Source organism: Scyliorhinus torazame, chromosome 29 (genome assembly GCF_047496885.1).
Source record: "Scyliorhinus torazame isolate Kashiwa2021f chromosome 29, sScyTor2.1, whole genome shotgun sequence".
In the NCBI taxonomy this organism is placed as follows: domain Eukaryota; kingdom Metazoa; phylum Chordata; class Chondrichthyes; order Carcharhiniformes; family Scyliorhinidae; genus Scyliorhinus; species Scyliorhinus torazame.
In genome coordinates, this window is record NC_092735.1 from 36957129 (window position 1) to 36980426 (window position 23298).

Sequence of the window (23298 nt, forward strand, 5' to 3'; positions counted from 1 at the left end):
CATCAAACACTCCCAGGACAGGTACAGCACGGTGTTAGATACAGAGTAAAGCTCCCTCTACACTGTCCCCATCAAACACTCCCAGGACAGGTACAGCACGGGGTTAGATACAGAGTAAAGCTCCCTCTGCACTGTCCCCATCAAACACCCCAGGACAGGTACAGCACGGGGTTAAATACAGAGTAAAGCTCTCTCTAAACTGTCCCCATCAAACACTCCCAGGACAGGTACAGTACGGGGTTGGATACTGAGTAAAGCTCCCTCTTCACTGTTCCCATCAAACACTCCCAGGACAGGTACAGCACGGAGGTTAGATACAGATTAAAGCTCCCTCTACACTGTCCCCATCAAACACTCCCAGGACAAGTACAGCACGGGGTTAGATACAGATTAAAGCTCCCTCTACACTGTCCCCATTAAACACTCCCAGGACAGGTACAGCACGGGGTTAGATACAGATTAAAGCTCCCCCTACACTGTCCCCATTAAACACTCCCAGGACAGGTACAGCACGGAGTTAGATACAGAGTAAAGCTCCCTCTACACTGTCCCCATCAAACACTCCCAGGACAGGTACAGCATGGGATTAGATACAAAGTAAAGCTCCCTCTACACTGTCCCCATCAATCACTCCCAGGACAGGTACAGCACGGGGTTAGATACAGAGTGAAGCTCCCTCTACACTGTCCCCATCAAACACTCCCAGGACAGGTACAGCATGGGGTGAGATACAGAGTAAAGCTCCTTACTATACTCTACATTGAAGCAAACTGTTTCAACCTCACACAAATGCCCCTCTGACTGTTTTCTCTTCCCAGCAGCAGCCATTCTGCGATCTCACTGACAATTAAGCGGTGTTTGTGAACAAAATGAGACGTGTGTATTGCGGGCAGTGATGTTGGGATTGGCACCGAGTAGACGGCGCCTGTGGAGGAATATTCAGCTCCAATTTATTTTTTGCATTATGGCACAAAGCACTATCAAAAGATTTGTCCCGTCAAGTCTCCACTTGGCAGAGTTGAACAACAGGGACAATGCATAAAGTGGATTTGCAGAACTGGTACAATACAAGGCAGGACAGACCATGAGCTGGATTGTCTGGGGTGGCTGCGGGGGCTGGGGGGGATACTGGAATCCACCAAACATCTTTGCAAAACTGAACATTCAGCCAAATGATTACAACTCAAGCATGACTTTGTCCAGTTTCAATTCGGAAAGGATAGGCAATGTTGTTCACTGCAGAGTTAGTCAGTGAGACCCCTCAATGGGTCATTTACAACATTCAACAGGAAAAACATCACCGTCAGGGCAAAACTGGAGTGAATATTTCACACGCAGAGAGATGTCGGATGGATCTGTATCAGTGGTGGGCAGTTACAGGCGTTTGATCTGCCAGAACAGGGCCCACATTGTTTATTTAACACAAAGGAACTCATCATTTTTTGTTTGTCAATTGCAACAAAGGGTTTAAGATCAATGGTGATAACATTTTGCCCAGAGAGGGTAGAAAGGGTACAAGTTGGCCCAGGTTCATTCCACTTTCTGTAAGATGGCAAGCAGAGAAGATCAGAGGTATTCCAATCCAAGTGAAATTTAACATCAGGATCCTGACAGTGTTCACACAAACCCAATTGTTTGTCGGCACTAATTAGCAGAACATTGTGTGTGTGGTGGGGGGGGGGGGGGCTTCTTCGTAAACAACAACAAGGCTTTAAAGCCACCACTCTGCTTTTGAGAACACTGAACATGGACAGAGTCGGGGCAGCTGAGCTCTGCACCCTCGCTTTCCTGTCTAAGGGGGCAGCTCCCACCTCCCCCTCTGCAAACCTTGCTCAACACTGATGCTAAATGTCATTTCGTTTTTAAGTACAAGGCGCACCTCAGCACTTCAGGCGAAATGGCTTTTTTTTCTCAAACCCTGAGTGAATGTTGGAAACCAGGACTTTGGTGGTGGGGTGGGGTGGGGGGGGGGGGGGGGGGGGGGGGGGGGGGTTGGAGTGTCCAGTTTAAATCTTCCACAGATCCCAGCTGGCTTCGGTCCCCTCGTACCTTCCTGGAAGCAAAACTTAGGTTGGCCAACAACAGAACAAACAAAAAAAAACAGAAAATACTGGAGCTCAGGCGAACAGCCTTAGCACTGTCTCTCTGTCTCTTTCTCTGTCTCTCTCCATCTCTCTCTGTGTCTCTCTGTCTCTCTCTCTCTGTCTCTCTGTGTCTCTCTCTGTGTCTCTCTTTCTGTCTCTCTCTCTGTCTCTCTGTCTCTCTCTCTGTCTCTCTCTCTGTCTCTCTCTGTCTCTCTGTCTCTCTCTCCCTCTGTCTCTCTCTGCCTGTCTGTCTCTCTCTCTCTGTCTGTCTCTCTCTGTCTCTCTCTCTGTCTCGCTCTTTGTCTCTCTCTGTCTCTCTCTGTCTCTCTCTCTGTCTGTCTCTCTATGGCGCTGTCGCTCTCTCTGTTTCTCTCTCTGAATCTCTCTCTGTCTCTCTCTCTCTATCTGTTTCTCTCTCTGTCTCTCTCTGTCTCTCTCTCTATCTCTCTGTCTCTCTCTCTGTCTCTCTCTCTTTCTCTCTCACCGTCTCTCTCACCGTCTCTCTCTGTCTCTCTCTCTGTTTCTCTCTGTGTCTCTCTCTCTGACTCTCTCTGTCTCTCTTTGTCTGTCTCTCACTCTGTCTCTCTCCGTCTCGCTCTGTCTCTCTGTGTCTCTCTCTCTGTCTGTCTCTGTGTCTCTCTCTCTGTCTTTCTCTGTCTCTCTCTGTCTCTCTCTCTGTCTGTCTCCGTGTCTCTCTCTCTGTCTCTGTCTGTCTCTCTCTGTCTGTCTCTCTCTGTCTGTCTCTGTGTCTGTCTCTCTGTCTCTGTCTGTCTCTCTCTGTCTCTCTCTCTGTCTCTTTCTGCACAGACCTGCTGTGATGGTCCAGTGTTATCTGCTTTTATTTCACATTCCATCATCCGCAGTGATTTGCTTTTCACAAAATAAAAGGTTAAATACCCAGGTCTGTAAAAAAAAATATTTGAAATATCTACAGGGACACACACAAATAGAACAGGTTAACATTGCAACAAAACCCAACCCAACTGTGGATGAAGTTTTGACATTTTTAAATAGACCAGCAGGATTATTTTTTGCAAAAATTGTTTAGTTTACAACCAACATGAGTCAGGTTGGGCTTTCAAATGACAAGTCCGGTGACGTCAGGACTTTTTTTTAGCCTTATATTTTAAGGTTGAATTCTATATAATATGTCTCTTTTCAAAAAAAATCTCTGATCTAGGAGGTGGGAGGGATTCGCTCGCCCATGTTTAATAACAAAGTGTTACTTCCCATTCTCAATTTTCCCGGATAGTCAATTTATTGCAGTAAGTCTCTCTCTCCCCCCCCCACCCCAGGAGACAAATCGAACCCACCCACCTCACTGCAACCAACCTGTAATTGGGGAAATTGCGCCACCCTGCTTCAGCAATGCAACCGCCCCATCAAAACCCCGATTCATCTGATCGCTTTCAACAATTAAATTAATGTGTATTATTATTATTTTTTTTTAATAAGACAAATGTCCCGTAAACCCGAGAATGTGCAATTATAATTCAGACCAAGGCACAAAACCTTCCATTCTGATCTCCTGATCAAGTGTTACTGTGAACGTGTTGAGATTGTGGAACCCAAATTCTTCCCCAGTGCCCCCCCCCCCCACTTCCCTTCCACTGGTCTCAATTCGCAAAATGCACCCTTTATATCGCCAAACCCTTCACAGGGAAACAGCCCAGAGAACGTCCCCACCTTTTATTGCCCTTAAATATCCCCTCCTCCTGATTCTTCAGTCCCCACATTGTCCTATCTTCTGGAGTTACACCACTCGTCCAGGTTGCAATCGTCCTTTCTGTCCTGGGAATGTTTTGTTTTATGGGGGGGGGGGGAGGGTTGGTTGGGTTTTTTTTTCCAGGAAGGGTGTTGGTGTTGGGCAGAGAAGGGTGGAGTTTTGATTTTTTTCTTCTTTGTTGCAAAGAAACTGACACAACCCAGAAAGAAAACATGTCCCATTTTGTCTTTGATAAACATTAATTCTGACACGCCCAAAATGGCTGTTTCCTTCCGCTTTGTAATAAAAAGAAGCTTATAAAACCAGCCCTGCAAAGAAAAAAACAGAATCCACCTTTAAAATGTGAAATTAACATGCCATTAATCATCAGACTGGCTCCTCACCCGAAGATGCTGTTGTGTGAATAACGACATGCTCCTCCAATGATCTCTTTTCCGTTTACTAAAATGCCCCTGATTAATTCGTGCTATTGATTTGGAGGGAGGGAGGTGGTGGTGTGGAAAAACATATAGTATTCAGCAAGTTACCCTACTGCAGAATATGTTAACGGGGCTGTGGATGCTGGAAAGGGAGAAAAATGCAGAATGCGTCAAACAGCACCGTGGACGGGAATCATTTTGCTATTCATCCCATGTTCTGCCATACACAATAAACATGGGGAATGGGGGATGGAGGGAATGGGGGGGAAATGGTATATCTGAGGGAGGGGGGGAGGGAGGGTAGGGTAGAATACCTTCAAGACAGCAGGTCCTCCATAACCCGGAGTGTGTCATCACTTCTTCGTTCTTTTTGCTGGTCTCATTGTCACTGTTAGTCTTGCTTTTGCAAACCCCCCTGGAATAGAGCCAATAGTCTGTTCCTACAGCAATGGTCATCAGGCTGAAGGCAGCGAATGCACCCACTGTAGTCAGGAGCATCTGTACACCGCGATCAAACAGCCCCATAATTCTTCATTATATTCGGACCCAGCCACAACACACACTTCTCTCTCTCTCCCTCTCTCTTTCTCTCTCTCTCCCAGGTAGGTGAGAAAATATCCCCCTTTAGAAAACGAAAAAAAGGGGGGGGGGGAAACAGATCAAAAGAGGGACAGTTGGGACGGCTTCCAGTTCCAATCAATATATATGTTATATATATATATATTTATTTTCTTTTTTGATAAAAAAAACCAAAGGAAAGCCCCCAAAAATAGATAAGTTAATCCTTTTTTCTAAAATTCTGATCGCCAGTTTCCATAAGTGATGGCTATTTTTTGGAAGGCTTCAAAAGAAAGATGGTGAAGAGTAACAACATCCGTGTAGCATCTCCTCATCAGGGTCTGGGCAGATGGAGTCAGGTTCGATGCAGCCGCCTTCAGCCTTCTTGTTTAGGGTTGCTTCCAACGCCATGAAATCCTTTCAGCACTCTTGATCTCAGAGAAGCAGAGGGTCGTGTCTGTACTGAGACAATCCTTATTTGAGTCAAGCTGAGATTTGAAGAGGAGAAAGGTTGGAAGCCATGCAGTTCATGTTTGTTGAAGACATTTGGTTTTTCAGCCGCGGGTGCTGAAATGGACAGCTCCCTTTAGATCATGTTATTCAGAGGGCTCGCTCCTGAGACGCATCTCTCTCGCACTTATTTCCCTCTCTGTTTCCCTCTCCCTCTCCTTCTTTTCCCCGATCTCTCTCTCGATTCCTCCCGGTAACTGAAAAGGACAGCTCCCAGGCTCCGGAGCACAAAAGAGGCGTAGCTTAGCGCTGGCTAAGCCCTCCTCGTCACTCTAGCTGTACGTGCCCACATATCCCAATGCAGCCCTCACATCGCAATTAGCCCGGCTCACCGAGAGAGAGAAGGGGGAAAATCGCATGGTTCTGGAAAAAAACACAAGCAAATATCAGCACGTGGAAGGGATTATTTTTTAAAAGTTAGAACATAAGTTTTGCCCAGTTGCAAGAACTCGAAAGCGAGATTGGGCCAAAACTGGGGGGCGGGGGGTCACCAAGGCAGGGATATCTGATCAATCTAAAAGGGGTTAGAATGTGGAATTCACACCACAAGGCGTGTTCCTGGCGTATAGCATCGATACATCTCAGAGAAAGTTAGATAAACACACCGGGAGAATGGACTAGACGGCTCTGGTGATAGGGTGAGATGAAATAACTGGGAGGAGGATTGTTTACGAAATAAACACCAGTTTCTATGCTGTAAATTCTGTGTAATATATTCCTTTTTTTAAATTTAGAGTAGTCAATTATTTATTTCCAATTAAGGGGTCATTTAGCGCGGCCAATCCACCTACCCTGCGCATAGAACATAGAACATAGAACAATACAGCGCAGTACAGGCCCTTCGGCCCACGATGTTGCACCGAAACAAAAGCCATCCAACCTACACTATGCCATTATCATCCATATGTTTATCCAATAAACTTTTAAATGCCCTCAATGTTGGCGAGTTCACCACTGTAGCAGGTAGGGCATTCCACGGCCTCACTACTCTTTGCGTAAAGAACCTACCTCTGACCTCTGTCCTATATCTATTACCCCTCAGTTTAAAGTTATGTCCCCTCTGCATCTTTGGGTTGTGGGGGTGAGACCCACGCAGACACGGGGAGAATGTGCAAACTCCACATGGACAGTGACCCGGAGCCGGGATCGAACCTGGGACCTCGGTGCTGTGAGGCAGAGGTGCTAACCACTGGGCCACGTGCCGCCCTGGTAATATACTTCTGTTCAAACCACCTGACTCAACTTTCTCTGTTCTGTCCATACCCCTTTAGGTTGAAATTCTGACGCATTCGTAACTTTTTAATAAGGACTAGGAGCAGGACGAGGCCATTCAGCCCCTCGAGCTCGCTCCGCCATTCAACATGGTCATAGCTCATCTCCTCTCAACCTCATTTCCTGCCCATTCCCTTTTACACATTAGCCAAGTGGCCAATCATTCAGTAAATATGAGTTCTAATCCACCAATGGCAGTTTGAGAACCTTGAACTTGTTATTGTTTTAAATCTGGAGCTTGAAAGCTCCAGAAAAAAAACTGTTTGTTAAACAACGATATTAACGGATATGGGCCAAAGGCAGGTGTACGGAGTTAGGTCACAGGTCAGCCATGATCTCATTAAATGGCAGGACAGACTCGAGGGGCTGAATGGCCCACTCCAGTTCCTATGTTCCTATGGGATCAGTAAAGGTGAATATGAAGCAGTGGGATTGTCCTAAAACCCCAACTGGTTCACTGAGGGAGGAAATCTACCCAGCCTGGGTAGGTCCCACCCCAATGTGGGTGACACATCATGTCCCTCTGAATTGGTCTTGCAAACCATTTGGAGGAGTAACTGGAGATGGGTAATAGGGAATGAGGCCCACCACCCAGAATGCATTTTTCACAAATGAATAATATGTAATTCTACATGGGTGGCATGGTAGCACAGTGGTTAGCACTGTTGCTTCACAGCGCCACGATCCCAGGTTTAATTCCCACTTGGGTCACTGTCTGTGTGGAGTCTGAACATTTTTCCCGTGTCTGCGTGGGTTTCCCCCCACAGTCCAAAGATGTGCGGGTTAGGTGGATTGGCCATGCTAAATTGCCCTTAGTGTCCAAAAAGGTTAAGTGTGGGTTACTGGGTTTCAGGCATAGGGTAGATATGTGGGCTTGAGTAGGGTGCTCTTTGTAAGGGCCGGTGCAGACTCGATGGGCCAAATGGTCCCCTTCTGCACTGTAAATTCTATGATTCTATGAAACTCCAGAGTTTATCAGTTCCATTTTTCCATCAGATGGGAATAGTATTCGAATTTTATCATTAGTATCAGAAACTCCCAGGACAGGTACAGCACGGGGTTAGATACAGATTAAAGCTCCCTCTACACTGTCCCCATCAAACACTCTCAGGACAGGTACAGCACAGGGTTAGATACAGAGTAAAGCTCTCTCTACCCTGTCCCCATCAAACACTCCCAGGACAGGTACAGCACAGGGTTAGATACAGAGTAAAGCTCCCTCTACACTGTCCCCACCAAACACTCCCAGGACAGGTACAGCACGGGATTAGATACAGAGTAAAGCTCCCTCTACACTGTCCCCATCAAACACTCACAGAACAGGTACAGCACGGGGTTAGATACAGAGTAAAGCTCCCTCTACACTGTCCCCACCAAACACTCCCAGGACAGGTACAGCACGGGGTTAGATACAGAGTAAAGCTCCCTCTACACTGTCCCCATCAAACTCTCCCAGCTCAGGTACAGCACAGGGTTGAAATGAAATAAAAAATGGAAATTGCTTATTGTCACAAGTAGGCTTCAAATGAAGTTACTGCGAAAAGCCCCTAGTCACCACATTCCGGTGCCTCTTTGGAGGGGCTTGTACGGGAATTGAACCGTGCTGCTGGCCTGCCTTGATCATCTTTTAAAGCCAGCTGTTTAGCCTTGTGCTAAACCAGGCCCTGCTAGATACAGAGTAAAGCTCCCTCTACACTGTCCCCACCAAACACTCCCAGGACAGTTACAGCACGGAGTTAGATACAGAGTAAAGCTCCCTCTACATTGTCCCCTTCAAACACCCCTAGGACAGGTACAGCACGGGGTTAGATACAGAGTAAAGCTCCCTCTGCACTGTCCCCATCAAACACTCCCAGGACAGGTACAGCACGGGGTTAGATACAGAGGAAAGCTCCCTCTACACTGTCCCCATCCAACACTCCCAGGACAGGTACAGCACGGGGTTAGATACAGAGTAAAGCTCCCTCTGCACTGTCCCCATCAAACACTCCCAGGACAGGTACAGCACAGGGTTAGATACAGAGTAAAGCTCCCTCTACACTGTCCCCATCGAACACTCCCAGGACAGGTACAGCACAGGGTTAGATACAGAGTAAAGCTCCCTCTACACTGTCCCCATCAAACACTCCCAGGACAGATACAGCATGTGTGATGTTCCAGTTCAGGTAAAGGTTGTAGGCAGTGTTTTGTCTCGTTTTCTATGACGCATAAGCTCTCCAGGATCATGTATAACAGAAGATAAAGTTCTACTGGACCTGAACCCCACACTCGGATCAGCTGTTGTGTGATGCTGTGACATTTCCCCCCATGATCCCACCAGCTGTTGTTAATTATAGAATCCCTACAGTTCAGAAGGAGGTCATTCGGCCCATCGAGTCTCGACCAACCCCTTGAAAGAGCATCCTACCGAGGACCACTCCCCTGCCCTATCCCTGTAACCCCACTAACCACATATTTGGACACTGATGGCAATTTAGCCTGTCCAATCCACCTAACCTGCACATCTTTGGTCTGGGGGAGGAAACGGAGCACCCGGAGGAAACCCACGCAGACACGAGGAGGACATGCAAACTCCAAACAGACTGTCACCCGAGGCAGGAATTGAACCCGGGTCCCTGGCCTCGTGAGGCAGCCGTGGCTAACCACCGTGCCACCGTGCAGCCCTATCTTTCTTAGTTGCCAGTTTAGGCCAAATTGTGTTTGGCTCAGTCGGTTAGGCTTCAGACTCTGGGTAAAAAGCCCGCTTACATCCGGATAGGGGCTTTACAACCTCTGCCTGAGGGAACAAAAACATTCACCCCATCAAACTGATCTAAAATCAGATCAGCAATAAGAGAAATTCCTGCATTACAACCCAGTTCTCCTCAACTGGAGAGTTTAATCTCGATACTGAAGCTGCCCAAATGCTACAGGGATTAAATTTCAATCTCCCCAAGGAGCTGGTTGTTATGATTAGTATTGTTTGCAGAAGTTGTGATACATCCAAGAGGGAGAAACGGCTGGTGGAAAGGAAGCAATTAGACTTGCAATTCAATCCTGGGGTTCAAGTGACTTTAACAGCCTCCTTCAGACGTACTCAGTCTTCCGGATCCTCCGATTAAATTACAACATTCTTATTTCCAAGAATCATCGAGGTGACATGTATCTCTGCTTCAAGCAGGCCGTGTGAGGTGCTTGGGAAATAAATTCAGGAAACAACACTGGGAGCACAATTACAACCGGCCAAAAGCAGCGGAGTGTTTAGTAACTCCTAACTTTGCTGAGTTCTTGTTCTCAGCCGTCTCCCTGAGGGAAGGATGTTTGGGAGCGATTCCCTGGACAAGTCCGCTGAGTGGCAAGCTTACAACGCTACACAATGTTGCAGGTGGGAAATGAGTCACATCCCCTGTAACACAGAAATGGACCATTCTACCGGTTCGATTCCCAGCTTGGGTCACTGTCTGTGCGGAGTCTGCACGTTCTCCCTGTGTCTACGTGGGTTTCTTCCGGGTGCTCCGCTTTCCTCCCACAGTACAAAGATGTGCGGGTTAGGTGGATTGTCCGTGATAAATTGCCCTTGTTGTCCAAAAAAGGTTAGGTGGGGTTACTGGGTTAAGGGCATAGGATGGAGATGTGGGCTTAAGCAGGGTGCTCTTTCCAAGGGCCGGTGCAGACCAGATGGGTCGAATGGCCTCCTTCTGCACTGTAAATTCTATGATTCGATGATACCCAACTGATGCATACTGGGGTTTCTGTTCCACCTGGAACCTCTTCCATCCCCCGTTCCTCCCACTTCATCAGCAAATCCTTCTATTCCTTTGTCTCTCACGTGTTTATCCTTAAATGTATCCACGTTATTTGCATAAAACACTCGCTGTGGTCGCAAGTTCCGCATTCTTCCCACTCTCTGGGAGACGTAGGTTTCTCCTGAATTCCCGATTGGATCCATCTATTTCACACATAGAGCCCACAGTTTTGGGTTCCCCAGTGAACATCTTCTCTCCCTCTGCCCCATCAAATTCCTCATCGTTTTGAAGACCTCTGCCGGGTCAGCGTTTCTTGATAGTCGCCTCCATTTGGTGTCATCCTCTCTGGAGCATTAGTGAGAATCCGCTGTACCGTCCTCTGAGCTCATTAACTCAGGCAAAGGCATCTCTACAAAATGTGTCAGGATAACATCTTCAGAATGCTGGCCAACCCCATTCGGAAGCTGTTTTACATCAAAAACTGGCACAGCGAGAAGACCACAAGATGTTGGAGCAGGAGTAGGACACATCGAATCTGCTCTGACAGTCAATGAGATAGATCGCGGCTGGTCAGGTATACTTCTCAACTCCATTTTCCCATCTTATCCCCATGACCCTTCATTCTCTCACTGATTAAAAATCTGTTGATCTCAGCCTGGAATATACTTAACGACCCAAAATTTGCTTTTAGCCTCTGCAGTTCTCTGCGATAAAGAATTCCACAGATTTACTACCCTCCGAGAGAAGAGATTCCCCTCATCTCTGTCTGAAATGGGTGACCTTTTCCCTCTGGTCCTCGATTCTCCCACAAGGGGAAACGACCTCTCAACATCAGAAGCTGAAAATGTTCAACTAGATCCCAAAATTGAAGACCAATGGTTCTGTTTCTGTATAGATGTCGATGGGGACAGTGGTACTGCAGTGGGTGGAATGTGAAAGGGTGTGGGGAGCGAGGGAGATTAGGTTGGGGAGCATATCAAATTGCTGTTAGTGGGATTTGAACACGCAGCCTCTGAACTGTTGGTTCAGTTCCACGCTGGTGTCCTCGCGATGGTGTCCTCGCGCTGGTGTCCTCACGCTGTCTGACCTCCCTTACTGTTCATGTTTCAGGTTGTGAATGTGTTCTCTTTGTTATCTTAAGTGATCAATACACATCACAGTCCCCTTCTCACTTCAATCACTTTTCATTAACAACTCCTTCTCACTCTTGCCTTGCTCTGGAGATGCCTGTGATGCTCTCCAACCTTCACCCAATTAGGCAAACTTAGCGGCAGCAATAACTGATAGGCAACATAATAGAGAATCAGGAACCAGAGGGGACCTTTCAATCCCTTCAACGCTCGCTCTCCCCCATTCAGTTAGATTGTGTCTGCTCTGTTACAGCTCCATCTACCCGTCTTTGCCCCCATTTTCCTCTCTACCCTCACCAAAAAAAGTCAATCCATCGGAACCTTTAAAGCTCCAATTGACCCACAACAAGCGCAGCGTTTTTGGGAGGGAGGGTTACAGATTCTCACTGATTCAATTCTGAAACTTAGCCTCTAATTTTAAGGTCGTGCTCCCTTGTTCTTCATTCTAGTATGGGTTAGCACAGTGGGCTAAACAGCTGGCTTGTAATGCAGAACAAGGCAGCAGCGCGGGTTCAATTCCCGTACCAGCCTCCCCGAACAGGCGCCGGAATGTGGCGACTAGGGGCTTTTCACCGTAACTTAATTGAAGCCTACTCGTGACAATAAGCGAGTATTATTAGTAGCAGTAGTCGTACCAGAAGACATAGTTTCTCCATTTCCATTGCATCAAACCCCTCCGCCGTCGTAAACACTTGATCAGATCACCCCTCACCCTTCACCCTCTATGGAATACAAGCCACGTTGGGTGGGCCTGAACCTGGTGATGGGTGCAGGGAGAGGGGGGTCTTGCTATCGAAACGGGTGTTTGACGGTCAAGAGATCCGTGTATTTAAATAGATGGCGGGATCAAGACCAACACCAGCCGGGCTCAAGTAGCAATTAGTGAATCCCCCCTTCTGGATTGGGGCACAGATACTGGTGCATGGAAGGAGGGCGGGGGAGGGGGGGGCTACAGGAGTCACCACGGAGCACCCTAAGGTGCTCTCTGCTGGGTACTAAATTGCCTCTTGCTGGGTTTTTGTTGCTGTTCCGGATGGGCCAATGGCAACGGTGGGACATCAGATCACCCTATGAAGCAGTAGCAACCCCCCCCCCCCACCTCCAACATTCCCCCCTCTCTCCCCCCTCCTCTGCACATCCCCCCCCTCCTTGGCAGCCAGGATCCTACTTGGTTGAAATGAACAGGAACTGAGAGATCTTTATTAAAAAAACAGACCTACACAGCACAGTAAACGCAGCAAAACACAGAGCATGGCCAGGTAGATGGTTGCACCTTACACATCAGCTGTAACAGTTCCTCAGCCTTTTGTGTCACTGTGAAAATCTAGTGAGTAACGCAACACATTGGGAATAGTGTAAATATTACACAGCATAACTACTACACATAGTATACACGCTTCTCAATTTTTTATAAACAACATCGACTCGGGTGCAGAGAACAGCGTTATAAATCTTGCAGATGATGGTAAGCTGGCAAAGTAATAAATGGCGATGAAGATATTTGCAAGCTTCAGAATAATGTGGTCAGGACAGTGAACCATTCAGCAACATGATAGATGGGGCTCAATGCGGAGGAGAGTGAAGTGATGCAGTTTCAAAAGAGTAAAACAGACGACACTGTCAATGGCTCTCTTTCCAATGCTCCTGTGCAGACGCCCTGGTTTCCAGATTCCCATTCTAATGGTGGCAAGGATATTAAAAAGCAAATGGATTACCAGGCTCGTATACAGTGGAATGGAATACAAACGCAAGGAGTGCCCGGTGGAACACGCGGAAATCAACATTCATCCCTCCTTTTTTTAAATAAGTTTAGAGTACCCAATTATTTTTTTTCCCAATTAAGGGGCCAATTCAGCGCGGCCAATCCACCTAATCTGCACATCTTTGGGTTGTGGGGGTGAGACCCACGCGGACACGGGGAGAATGTGCAAACTCCACACGGACAGTGACCCAAGGCCGGGATTCAAACCCGGGTCCTCAGCGCCGGAGGCAGCAATGCTAACCCACTGCGCCACATGCCACCCCAACACCCGTCTCTCCTGAGGGTCATTCCCCAGGGCCACATTCGGTAGATGTTACAGTCTGGTATCTTCTTGATGCCACTCTTGGGGCAAACATTTTAATCGATTTGCTGTGGTCTTATCAGCAGCTTCATTGGACACATGAAACCCAACCAGCCTGGGCCCAGGCCCACGAGAGAGCACAGTTCTCTGAGTCAGAGGACCATAAGTTCAGATCCCCACTGCACATTTGAACACATCATGTAGGTTGATACTGTCAGAGGGCCAGTACTGAGGGAGTGCCACACTGTCAGAGGGTCAGTACTGAGGGAGTGCTGCACTGTCAGAGGGTCAGTACTGAGGGAGTGCCGCACTGTCAGAGGGTCAGTACTGAGGGAGTGCTGCACTGTCAGAGGGTCAGTACTGAGGGAGCGCCGCACTGTCAGAGGGTCAGTACTGAGGGAGTGCCGCACTGTCAGAGGGTCAGTACTGAGGGAGTGCTGCACTGTCAGAGGGTCAGTACTGAGGGAGTGCTGCACTGTCAGAGGGTCAGTACTGAGGGAGTGCTGCACTGTCAGAGGGTCAGTACTGAGGGAGTGCTGCACTGTCAGAGGGTCAGTACTGAGGAGTGCTGCACTGTCATAGGGTCAGTACTGAGGGAGTGCTGCACTGTCAGAGGGTCAGTACTGAGGGAGTGCCGCACTGTCAGAGGGTCAGTACTGAGGGAGTGCTGCACTGTCAGAGGGTCAGTACTGAGGGAGTGCTGCACTGTCAGAGGGTTAGCACTGAGGGAGTGCTGCACTGTCAGAGGGTCAGTACTGAGGGAGTGCTGCACTGTCAGAGGGTCAGTACTGAGGGAGTGCTGCACTGTCAGAGGGTCAGTACTGAGGGAGTGCCGCACTGTCAGATGATCAGTACTGAGGGAGTGCTGCACTGTCAGAGGGTCAGGACTGAGGGAGTGCTGCACTGTCAGAGGGTCAGTACTGAGGGAGTGCCGCACTGTCAGAGGGTCAGTACTGAGGGAGTGCTGCACTGTCAGATGGTCAGTACTGAGGGAGTGCCGCACTGTCAGAGGGTCAGTACAGAGGGAGTGCCGCACTGTCAGAGGGTCAGTCCTGAGAGAGTGCTGCACTGTCAGACGGTCAGTACTGAGGGAGCGCTGCACTGTCAGAGGGTCAGGACTGAGGGAGTGCTGCACAGTCAGAGGGTCAGTACTGAGGGAGTGCTGCACTGTCAGAGGGTCAGTTTTGAGGGAGTGCTGCACTGTCAGAGGGTCAGGACTGAGGGAGCGCTGCACTGTCAGAGGGTCAGGACTGAGGGAGTGCTGCACTGTCAGAGGGTCAGTACTGTGGGAGTGCCGCACTGTCAGAGGGTCAGTACTGAGGGAGTGCCGCACTGTCAGAGGGTCAGTACTGAGGGAGTGCTGCACTGTCAGATGGTCAGTACTGAGGGAGTGCCGCACTGTCAGAGGGTCAGTACTGATGGAGTGCTACACTGTCAGACGGTCAGTACTGAGGGAGCGCTGCACTGTCAGAGGGTCAGTATTGAGGGAGTGCTGCACTGTCAGAGGGTCAGTGCTGAGGGAGTGCCGCACTGTCAGAGGGTCAGTACTGAGGGAGCGCCGCACTGTCAGAGGGTCAGTACTGAGGGAGTGCTGCACTGTCAGAGGGTCAGGACTGAGGGAGTGCTGCACTGTCAGAGGGTCAGTACTGAGGGAGTGCCGCACTGTCAGAGGGTCAGTACTGAGGGAGTGCTGCACTGTCAGATGGTCAGTACTGAGGGAGTGCCGCACTGTCAGAGGGTCAGTACAGAGGGAATGCCGCACTGTCAGAGGGTCAGTCCTGAGGGAGTGCTGCACTGTCAGACGGTCAGTACTGAGGGAGCGCTGCACTGTCAGAGGGTCAGGACTGAGGGAGTGCTGCACTGTCAGAGGGTCAGGACTGAGGGAGCGCTGCACTGTCAGAGGGTCAGGACTGAGGGAGTGCTGCACTGTCAGAGGGTCAGTACTGTGGGAGTGCCGCACTGTCAGAGGGTCAGTACTGAGAGAGTGCCGCACTGTCAGAGGGTCAGTACTGAGGGAGTGCTGCACTGTCAGATGGTTAGTACTGAGGGAGTGCTGCACTGTCAGAGGGTCAGTACAGAGGGAGTGCCGCACTGTCAGAGGGTCAGTACTGAGGGAGTGCTGCACTGTCAGAGGGTCAGTACTGAGGGAGTGCTGCACTGTCAGAGCGTCAGTACTGATGGAGTGCTGCACTGTCAGACGGTCAGTACTGAGGGAGCGCTGCACTGTCAGAGGGTCAGTATTGAGGGAGTGCTGCACTGTCAGAGGGTCAGTGCTGAGGGAGTGCCGCACTGTCAGAGGGTCAGTACTGAGGGAGCGCCGCACTGTCAGAGGGTCAGTACTGTGGGAGTGCCGCACTGTCAGAGGGTCAGTACTGAGGGAGTGCCGCACTGTCAGAGGGTCAGTACTAAGGGAGTGCCGCACTGTCAGAGGGTCAGTACTGAGGGAGTGCTGCACTGACAGAGGGACAGTACTGAGGGAGTGCTGCACTGTCAGAGGGTCAGTACTGAGGGAGTGCTGCACTGTCAGAGGGTCAGTACTGAGGGAGTGCTGCACTGTCAGAGGGTCAGTACTGAGGGAGTGCTGCACTGTCAGTTGGCTGGACAGCTGGTTGGTGATGCAGAGCGAGGCCAGCAGCGTGGGTTCAATTCCTGTACCGGTTGAGGTTCTCCGTGACGGCTCCGCCTTCATAGGGGAAAGCAGCCAATGATCACCCGGGGCTGTGGTGACTTGACTTTGGGCTGTGAGGTCATGCAAGGTGCCACGGAAAAGTAATTCCTCCTTTATCAAAAACCTGAGCTCCATTTTATTTATTATTATCAAATCAGAAACTCCCAGCCCAATAGCCGAGGTGGTCAGGGTTTTACAAGCAGCTTTTCACTGCAACATCGGCAAAAATGGCCATTGATTAATGATTTTTTTTTTTAGAAATTTAGAGTACCCAATTATTTTTTTTTCCAATTAAGGGGCGATTTAGCGTGGCCAATCCACCTACCCTGCACAACTTTTGGTCTGTGGGGGCGAAACCCACGTAGTCACGGGGAGAATGTGCAAACTCCACTCGGACAGTGACCCAGGGCCGGGATTCGAACCCGGGTCCTCGGCGGCGCAGTCCCAGTGCTAACCACTGCGCCACCGCGCCACCCGCCCTTGATTGATGGTGACCAATCAACGGGCTTGGCTGGCAGTTGACAAGTGGGGCTGGGATAACTGCGTCACGTCCAGCCAAACACAAACCCCAGTGCATCATCCAACCATTTGTTGGATGTCTCTTTCAAAGGGCTGGCACAGCACAACGGCACGAATAGTCTCCTTCTCTGCTGTAATAGTCCAAAACTCCAGCCACAGAGAATCTTCCCCTGATACACCCGGTGTGGATTGAGGGTGTTCTTTGACATCTGTGGTGTCCCCGTGTCCTGATTAAAAACTCGTCAGTCAGGATTCTGGATGTTTCTACCTTCATTTGTCACCTGGGCAACTCCTGGGAGAGGCAGGGGGGTGACAAGAAACAACAAAACGCGATCCCCCCCCCCCCCCCAACCCCCCCCCTCCCCCCACCCCCCCCACCCCCGGCCCCCTCCACTCACCCAACCACCCCGAGCCTTTTTCGACAAGTTCTTATGTAAATATTCTGTGGGTGGCAGGAATGGAGAGAGTGAGAGATGAAAGAGAGGATAGAAGCAGGGCAAAGTAGAGAGTGATTAAAATGTTGCACTTCACGATCAGAAGCAGAATATGAAAATTGCCTGTATTTTTTAAAAAGCAGTTTTAGGAACCAAGGCTAATGGATCCTTCAAGGACATCAACACAAAACTACCATGTCTATGGGTGAATCTCTTGACTGCACAATTTCAAATTTACTACATTGGAAATTTAACGCACATCTTAAACACACACATATACACCCATATACAAACGCACCCATATACAAACACACACCCATACACCAACACAAACTATATATACAAACATGCACCCATACACCAACACACAACCATATACAAACACACACCTATACACCAACACAAACCCATATACAAACATGCACCCATACACCAACACACACCCCATACACCAACACACAACCATATACAAATGCACATCCATACACCAACACACACCCGTATACAAACTCGTACCCATACACTAACACACATCCATATACAAACTCGTACCCATACACCAACACTCACCCAAATACAAACATGCACCCATATACAAACACACACCCATATACAAACACAGACCCATATACAAACACACACCCGCATCCAAACATGCACCCATACTCCAACACATATCCATATACAAACTCGCACCCATACACCAACATGCACCCATATACAAACATGCACCCATTCACCCACACACACCCATACACAAATGCAGACCCATACAGAAACATGTACCCATACACAAATATGCTCCCATACACAAACACAGAAATACACAAATACACACCCATACACAAACACTCACCCATACACAAATACACACCCATACACAAAACATGCACCCAGACACAAACGTGCCCCCATACACAAACATGCACCCATACAGAAACACACACCTGCACATAAACACACACCTGTATATAAACACACACACATACACAAGTACACATCCATACACAAACACACACCCATGCACAAACACATATACAGACATACACAGAGACATCTAAAGAACATCACTGTTTAGACCCAGCATTTATTACCCATCCCTAATGAAAATGAAATAAAAAATGAAGTGAAAATGAAAGTCGCTTATTGTCACAAGTAGGCTTCAAATGAAGTTACTGTGAAAAGCCCCTAGTCGCCACATTCCGGCGCCTGTTCAGGGAGGCTGGTATGGGAATTGAACCGTGTTGCTGGCCTGCCTTGGTCTGCTTTCAAAGCCAGTTTTTTATCCCTGTGCTAAACCAGCCCTTTGCTCTTTGAGAAGGTGGTGGTGAGCTGCCTTTTAAAATGTATTTTAAAAAAGAGAGGTGAGAAAGCAGAACAAAGAAAAAAATGTTAAAATCTTGAAGATATCTAACAGCATGCCCTAATCAAGCTGGGTTGTTACAGAAGGGGCTGCAAGCTGAATCTTTCGTTAATTACATTTTATTGGCTTTCTGTACAAATGTAAAAATAGCAATAAAATCGTACAAAGGGACTGGCCCTTCAATGGGCATCGCAATGTCAGTGTCACACTTCCTGCACTCTGGGCTTCTGTGCCTCAGTGGGAGTCTGGGGAACCTTGGAGTTCGAAGGTTTACTGTCCGATTCCTGTGTCTTGGGCACAAGGCTCAACAGGCACTGGGTGGTGAAGCAGTGGCACTTTCGGAAGTGCCACCTTCCAGATGAGATCTTACAACAAAGACCCATCCGGCCCCCTCAGGTGGGTGTAAAGGATCCCACAGCCATTGCTCTGAACAAGAGCAGGGGGAGTTCTCCTCAGTGCCCTGGAGAATATTTATTCCTCAATTATTATCACAAAAAGTGATGATCTGGTCTTTATCACAGTGCTGATTGTGGGAGCTTGCTGTGCGCAAACCGGCTGCCGCATTTCCTGCATGACAATAGTGACTGCAACACCCTCTTCATTGGCTGCAAAGCACCCTGGGGATGTCCTAAGGACACAAAAGGTGCTATAGGAATGCAAGACTCACTTTTCTGACCAAATAGTCCTTCTTAGCACCCTCCCCACCTTCATTGGTCCGACCTTCGTATGTGTGGCACGGGAACACAGTGGTTAGCACTGTTGCTTCACAGCTCCAGGGTCCCAGGTTCGATTCCCGACTTGGGTCACTGTCTGTGTGGAGTCTGCACGTTGTCCCCGCGTCTGCGTCGGTTTCCTCCGGGTGCTCCGGTTTCCTCCCACAGTCCAAAGATGTGCATGTGATGGGAACCAGATTAGGAAGTTAGAGGTCAGTAAAGAGGCAGCAACTAAAGCCAGTAAGGTACTAGATAATAAACTCAATGTGACTAAGGGGAAGAGTAGATAGGGAAGAGATGATGAACGCAAAGGGACAGGTGGTCTGAGGTGCATTTGTTTCAGTGCGAGAAGTGTAGCAGGTAAGGCAGATGAATTTAGGGCTTGGATTAGTACCTGGGAATATGATGTTACTGGTATTACTGAGACTTGGTTGAGGGAAGGGCAAGACTGGCAACTAAATATCCCAGGGTATAGATGCTTCAGGAGGGATAGAGAGGGAGATAAAAGGGGTGGAGGAGTTGCATTACTGGTCAGAGATGATATCACAGCTATGATTAAGGAGGGCACGATGGAGGATTCGAGCACTGAGGCAATATGGGTAGGGCTAAGAAATAGGAAGGGTGCAGTAATATTGTTGGGACTTTACTACAGGCCTCCCAAAAGCGAGCATGAAGTAGAGGTACAAATATGTAGACAGATTATAGAAAAACATAGGAGCAATAGGGTGGTCGTGATGGGAGATTTGTAACTTCCCCAACATTGAATGGGACTCATGTTGGAGGCGTAGATGGAGCAGAATTTGTAAGGAGCATCCAGGAGAGTTTTTTAGAGCAGTATGTAAATAGTCCAACTCGGGAAGGGGCCATACTGGACCTGGTATTGGGGAATGATCCCGGCCTGGTGGTTGATGTTTCAGTCGGTGATTACTTTGGGAATAGTGATCACAGTTCCGTAAGTTTTAGAATACTCATGGACAAAGACGAGGGTGGTCCTAAAGGAAGAGTGCTAAATTGGGGAAAGGCCAAGTATAACAAAATTCGGCAGGAGCTAGGGAATGTGGATTGGGAGCAACTGTTTAAAGGCAAATCCACATTTGAAATGTGGGAGTCTTTTAAGGAAAGGTTGATTAGAGTGCAGGACAGACATGTCCCTGTGAAAATGAGGGATAGAAATGGCAAGATTAGGGAACCATGGATGACGGGTGGAATTATGAGACTAGCTAAGATGAAAAAGGAAGCATACATAAGATCTAGGCGACTTAAAACTGATGAAGCTTTGGAGGAATATCGGGAAAGTAGGACAAATCTCAAACGCGCAATAAATAGGGCTAAAAAGGGTCATGAAATATCTTTGGCTAACAGGGTTAAGGAAAATCCAAAAACCTTTTATTCATATATAAGGAGCAAGAGGGTAACTGGAGAAAGGATTGGCCCACTCAAAGACAAAAGAGGGAATTTATGCGTGGAGTCAGAGGAAATAGGTGAGATTCTTAATGAGTACTTTGCATCGGTATTCGCCAAGGAGAGGGACATGACGGATGTTGAGGCTAGGGATGGATGTTTAAATACTCTAGGTCAAGTCGGCATAAGGAAGGGGGAAGTTTTGGGTATTCTAAAAGGCATTAAGGTGGACAAGGCCCCAGGTCCGGATGGGATCTATCCCAGGTTACTGAGGGAAGCGAGGGACGAAATAGCTGGGGCTTTAACAGATATCTTTGCAGCATCCTTGAGCACGGATGAGGTCGCGGAGGACTGGAGAATTGCTAATGTTGTCCCTTTGTTTAAGAAGGGTAGCAGGGATAATCCAGGGAATTATAGACCTGTGAGCTTGACGTCAGTGGTAGGCAAAACTGTTGGAGAAGATACTGAGGGATAGGATCAATTCACATTTGGAAGAAAATAGACTTATCAGTGATAGGCAGCATGGTTTTGTGCAGGGAAGGTCATGTCTTACAAACCTAATAGAATTCTTTGAGGAAGTGACAAAGTTAATTGATGAGGGAAGGGCTGTAGATGTCATATACATGGACCTCAGTAAGGCGTTTGATAAAGTTTCCCATGGCAGGTTGATGGAAAAAGTGAAGTCGTATGGGGTTCAGGGTGTACTAGTTAGATGGATAAAGAATTGGCTGGACAACAGGAGACAGAGAGTAGTGGTGGAAGGGAGTGTATCACACTGGGCTAAATCGCTGGCTTTGAAAGCAGACCAAGGCAGGCCAGCAGCACGGTTCAATTCCCGTACCAGCCTCCCCGAACAGGCGCTGGAATGTGGCAACTCGGGGCTTTTCACAGTAACTTCATTGAAGCCTACTTGTGACAATAAGCGATTTTCATTTCATTTCAAAATGGAGAAAGGTGACTAGCGGTGTTCCACAGGGATCCGTGCTCGGACCACTGTTGTTTGTGATATACATAAATGATCTGGACGAAGGTATAGGTGGTCTGATTAGCAAGTTTGCAGATGGTACTAAGATTGGTGGAGTTGCAGATAGCGAGGAGGACTGTCAGAGAATACAGCAAAATATAGGAAGATTGGAAAGTTGGGCAGAGAAATGGCAGATGGAGTTCAATCCAGGAAAATGCGAGGAGATGCATTTTGGAAGATCTAATTCAAGAGCGGACTATACGGTCAATGGAAGAGTCCTGGGGAAAATTGATGTGCAGAGAGATCTGGGAGTTCAGGTCCATTGTACCCTGAAGGTGGCAACGCAGGTCGATAGAGTGGTCAAAAAGGCATACAGCATGCTTGCCTTCATCGGACGGGGTATTGAGTACAAGAGTTGGCAGGTCATGTTCCAATTGTATAAGACTTTGGTTAGGCTACATTTGGAATACTGCGTGCGGTTCTGGTCGCCACATTACCAGAAGGATGTGGATGCTTCAGAGAGGGTGCAGAGGAGGTTCACCGGGATGTTGCCTGGTATGGAGGGTGCTAGCTATGAAGAAAGGTTGAGTAGATTAGGATTGTTTTTGGTGGAAAGACGGAGGTTGAGGGCGGACCTCATTGAGGTCTACAAAATTATGAGAGGTATGGACAGGGTGGATAGCAACAAGCTTTTTCCAAGAGTGGGGGTGTCAATTACAAGGGGGTCACAATTTCAAGGTGAGAGGCAGAAAGTTTAAGGGAGATGTGCGTGGAAAGTTTTTTACGCAGAGGGTGGTGGGTGCCTGGAACGCTTTGCCAGCGGAGGTGGTAGAGGCGGGCACGATAGCATCATTTAAGATGCATCTAGACAGATATATGAACGGGCGGGGAACAGAGGGAAATAGATCCTTGGAAAATAGAAGACAGGTTTAGATAAAGGATCTGGATCGGCGCAGGCTGGGAGGGCCGAAGGGCCTGTTCCTGTGCTGTAATTTTCTTTGTTCTTTGTGCAGGTTAGGTGGATTGCCCCTGCAAAAATTGCCCATAGTGTCCAAAAAGGTTAGGGGATAGGGTGGAGGTGTGGGTTTAAATAAGTGCTCTTTCCAAGGGCCATACAGACCCGATGGGCCGAATGGCCTCCTTCTGCACTGTAAATTCTATGTTGGTAGATTTGTCCATGAGTTGTAGGTACACCCACTGTGCTGTTAGAGAGGGAGTTCCAGGATTTTGACCCAGCGACATTGAAGGAACGGCCGATATATTTCCAAATCAGGGCGGTGAGTGACTGGAGGGAACCTCCAGGTGGAGGGGTTCCCAGGTATCTGCTGCTCTTGTCCTTCTAGATGGTAGTGGCCGTGGGTTTGGAAGGTGCTGACTAAGGAGCCTTGGTGAGTTACTGCAGTGCATCTTGTGGATGGTACACACGGCTGCCACTGTGCGTCGGTGGTGGAGGGTTTGAATGTTTGTGGAAGGGGGAGCAATCAAGCGGGGCTGCTTTGTCCTGGATGGTGTCGAGCTTCTTGAGTGTTGTTGGAGCTGGGCTCATCCAGGCAAGTGGAGAGTATTCCATCACACTCCTGACTTGTGCCTTGTAGATGGTGGACAGAGTTTGGTGGGTTAGGAGGTGAGTTACTCACCGCAGGATTCCCAGCCTCTGACCTGCATCCCAAATAATACGAGGGGCATAAAATCAAGTGAATAAGTTTCTTTTCATTAAAGTTCAAAAAAGAATACATAATAGTGAAGAAA

The 23298-nt window shown here is 48.4% G+C and overlaps 1 protein-coding gene across 1 annotated transcript in view; it reads right to left on the reverse strand.

The window, feature by feature from the left end:
• Positions 1–5559, reverse strand: part of cacng2a (calcium channel, voltage-dependent, gamma subunit 2a) — a 259938-nt gene extending 254379 nt beyond the window's left edge. Inside the window, exon 1 of the mRNA XM_072492427.1 lies at positions 4544–5559. Coding sequence (XP_072348528.1) covers positions 4544–4754 — 211 coding nt within the window. The 5' untranslated portion in view covers positions 4755–5559. The remainder of the gene's footprint in view (positions 1–4543) is intronic.
• Positions 5560–23298: the final 17739 nt, after the last annotated feature.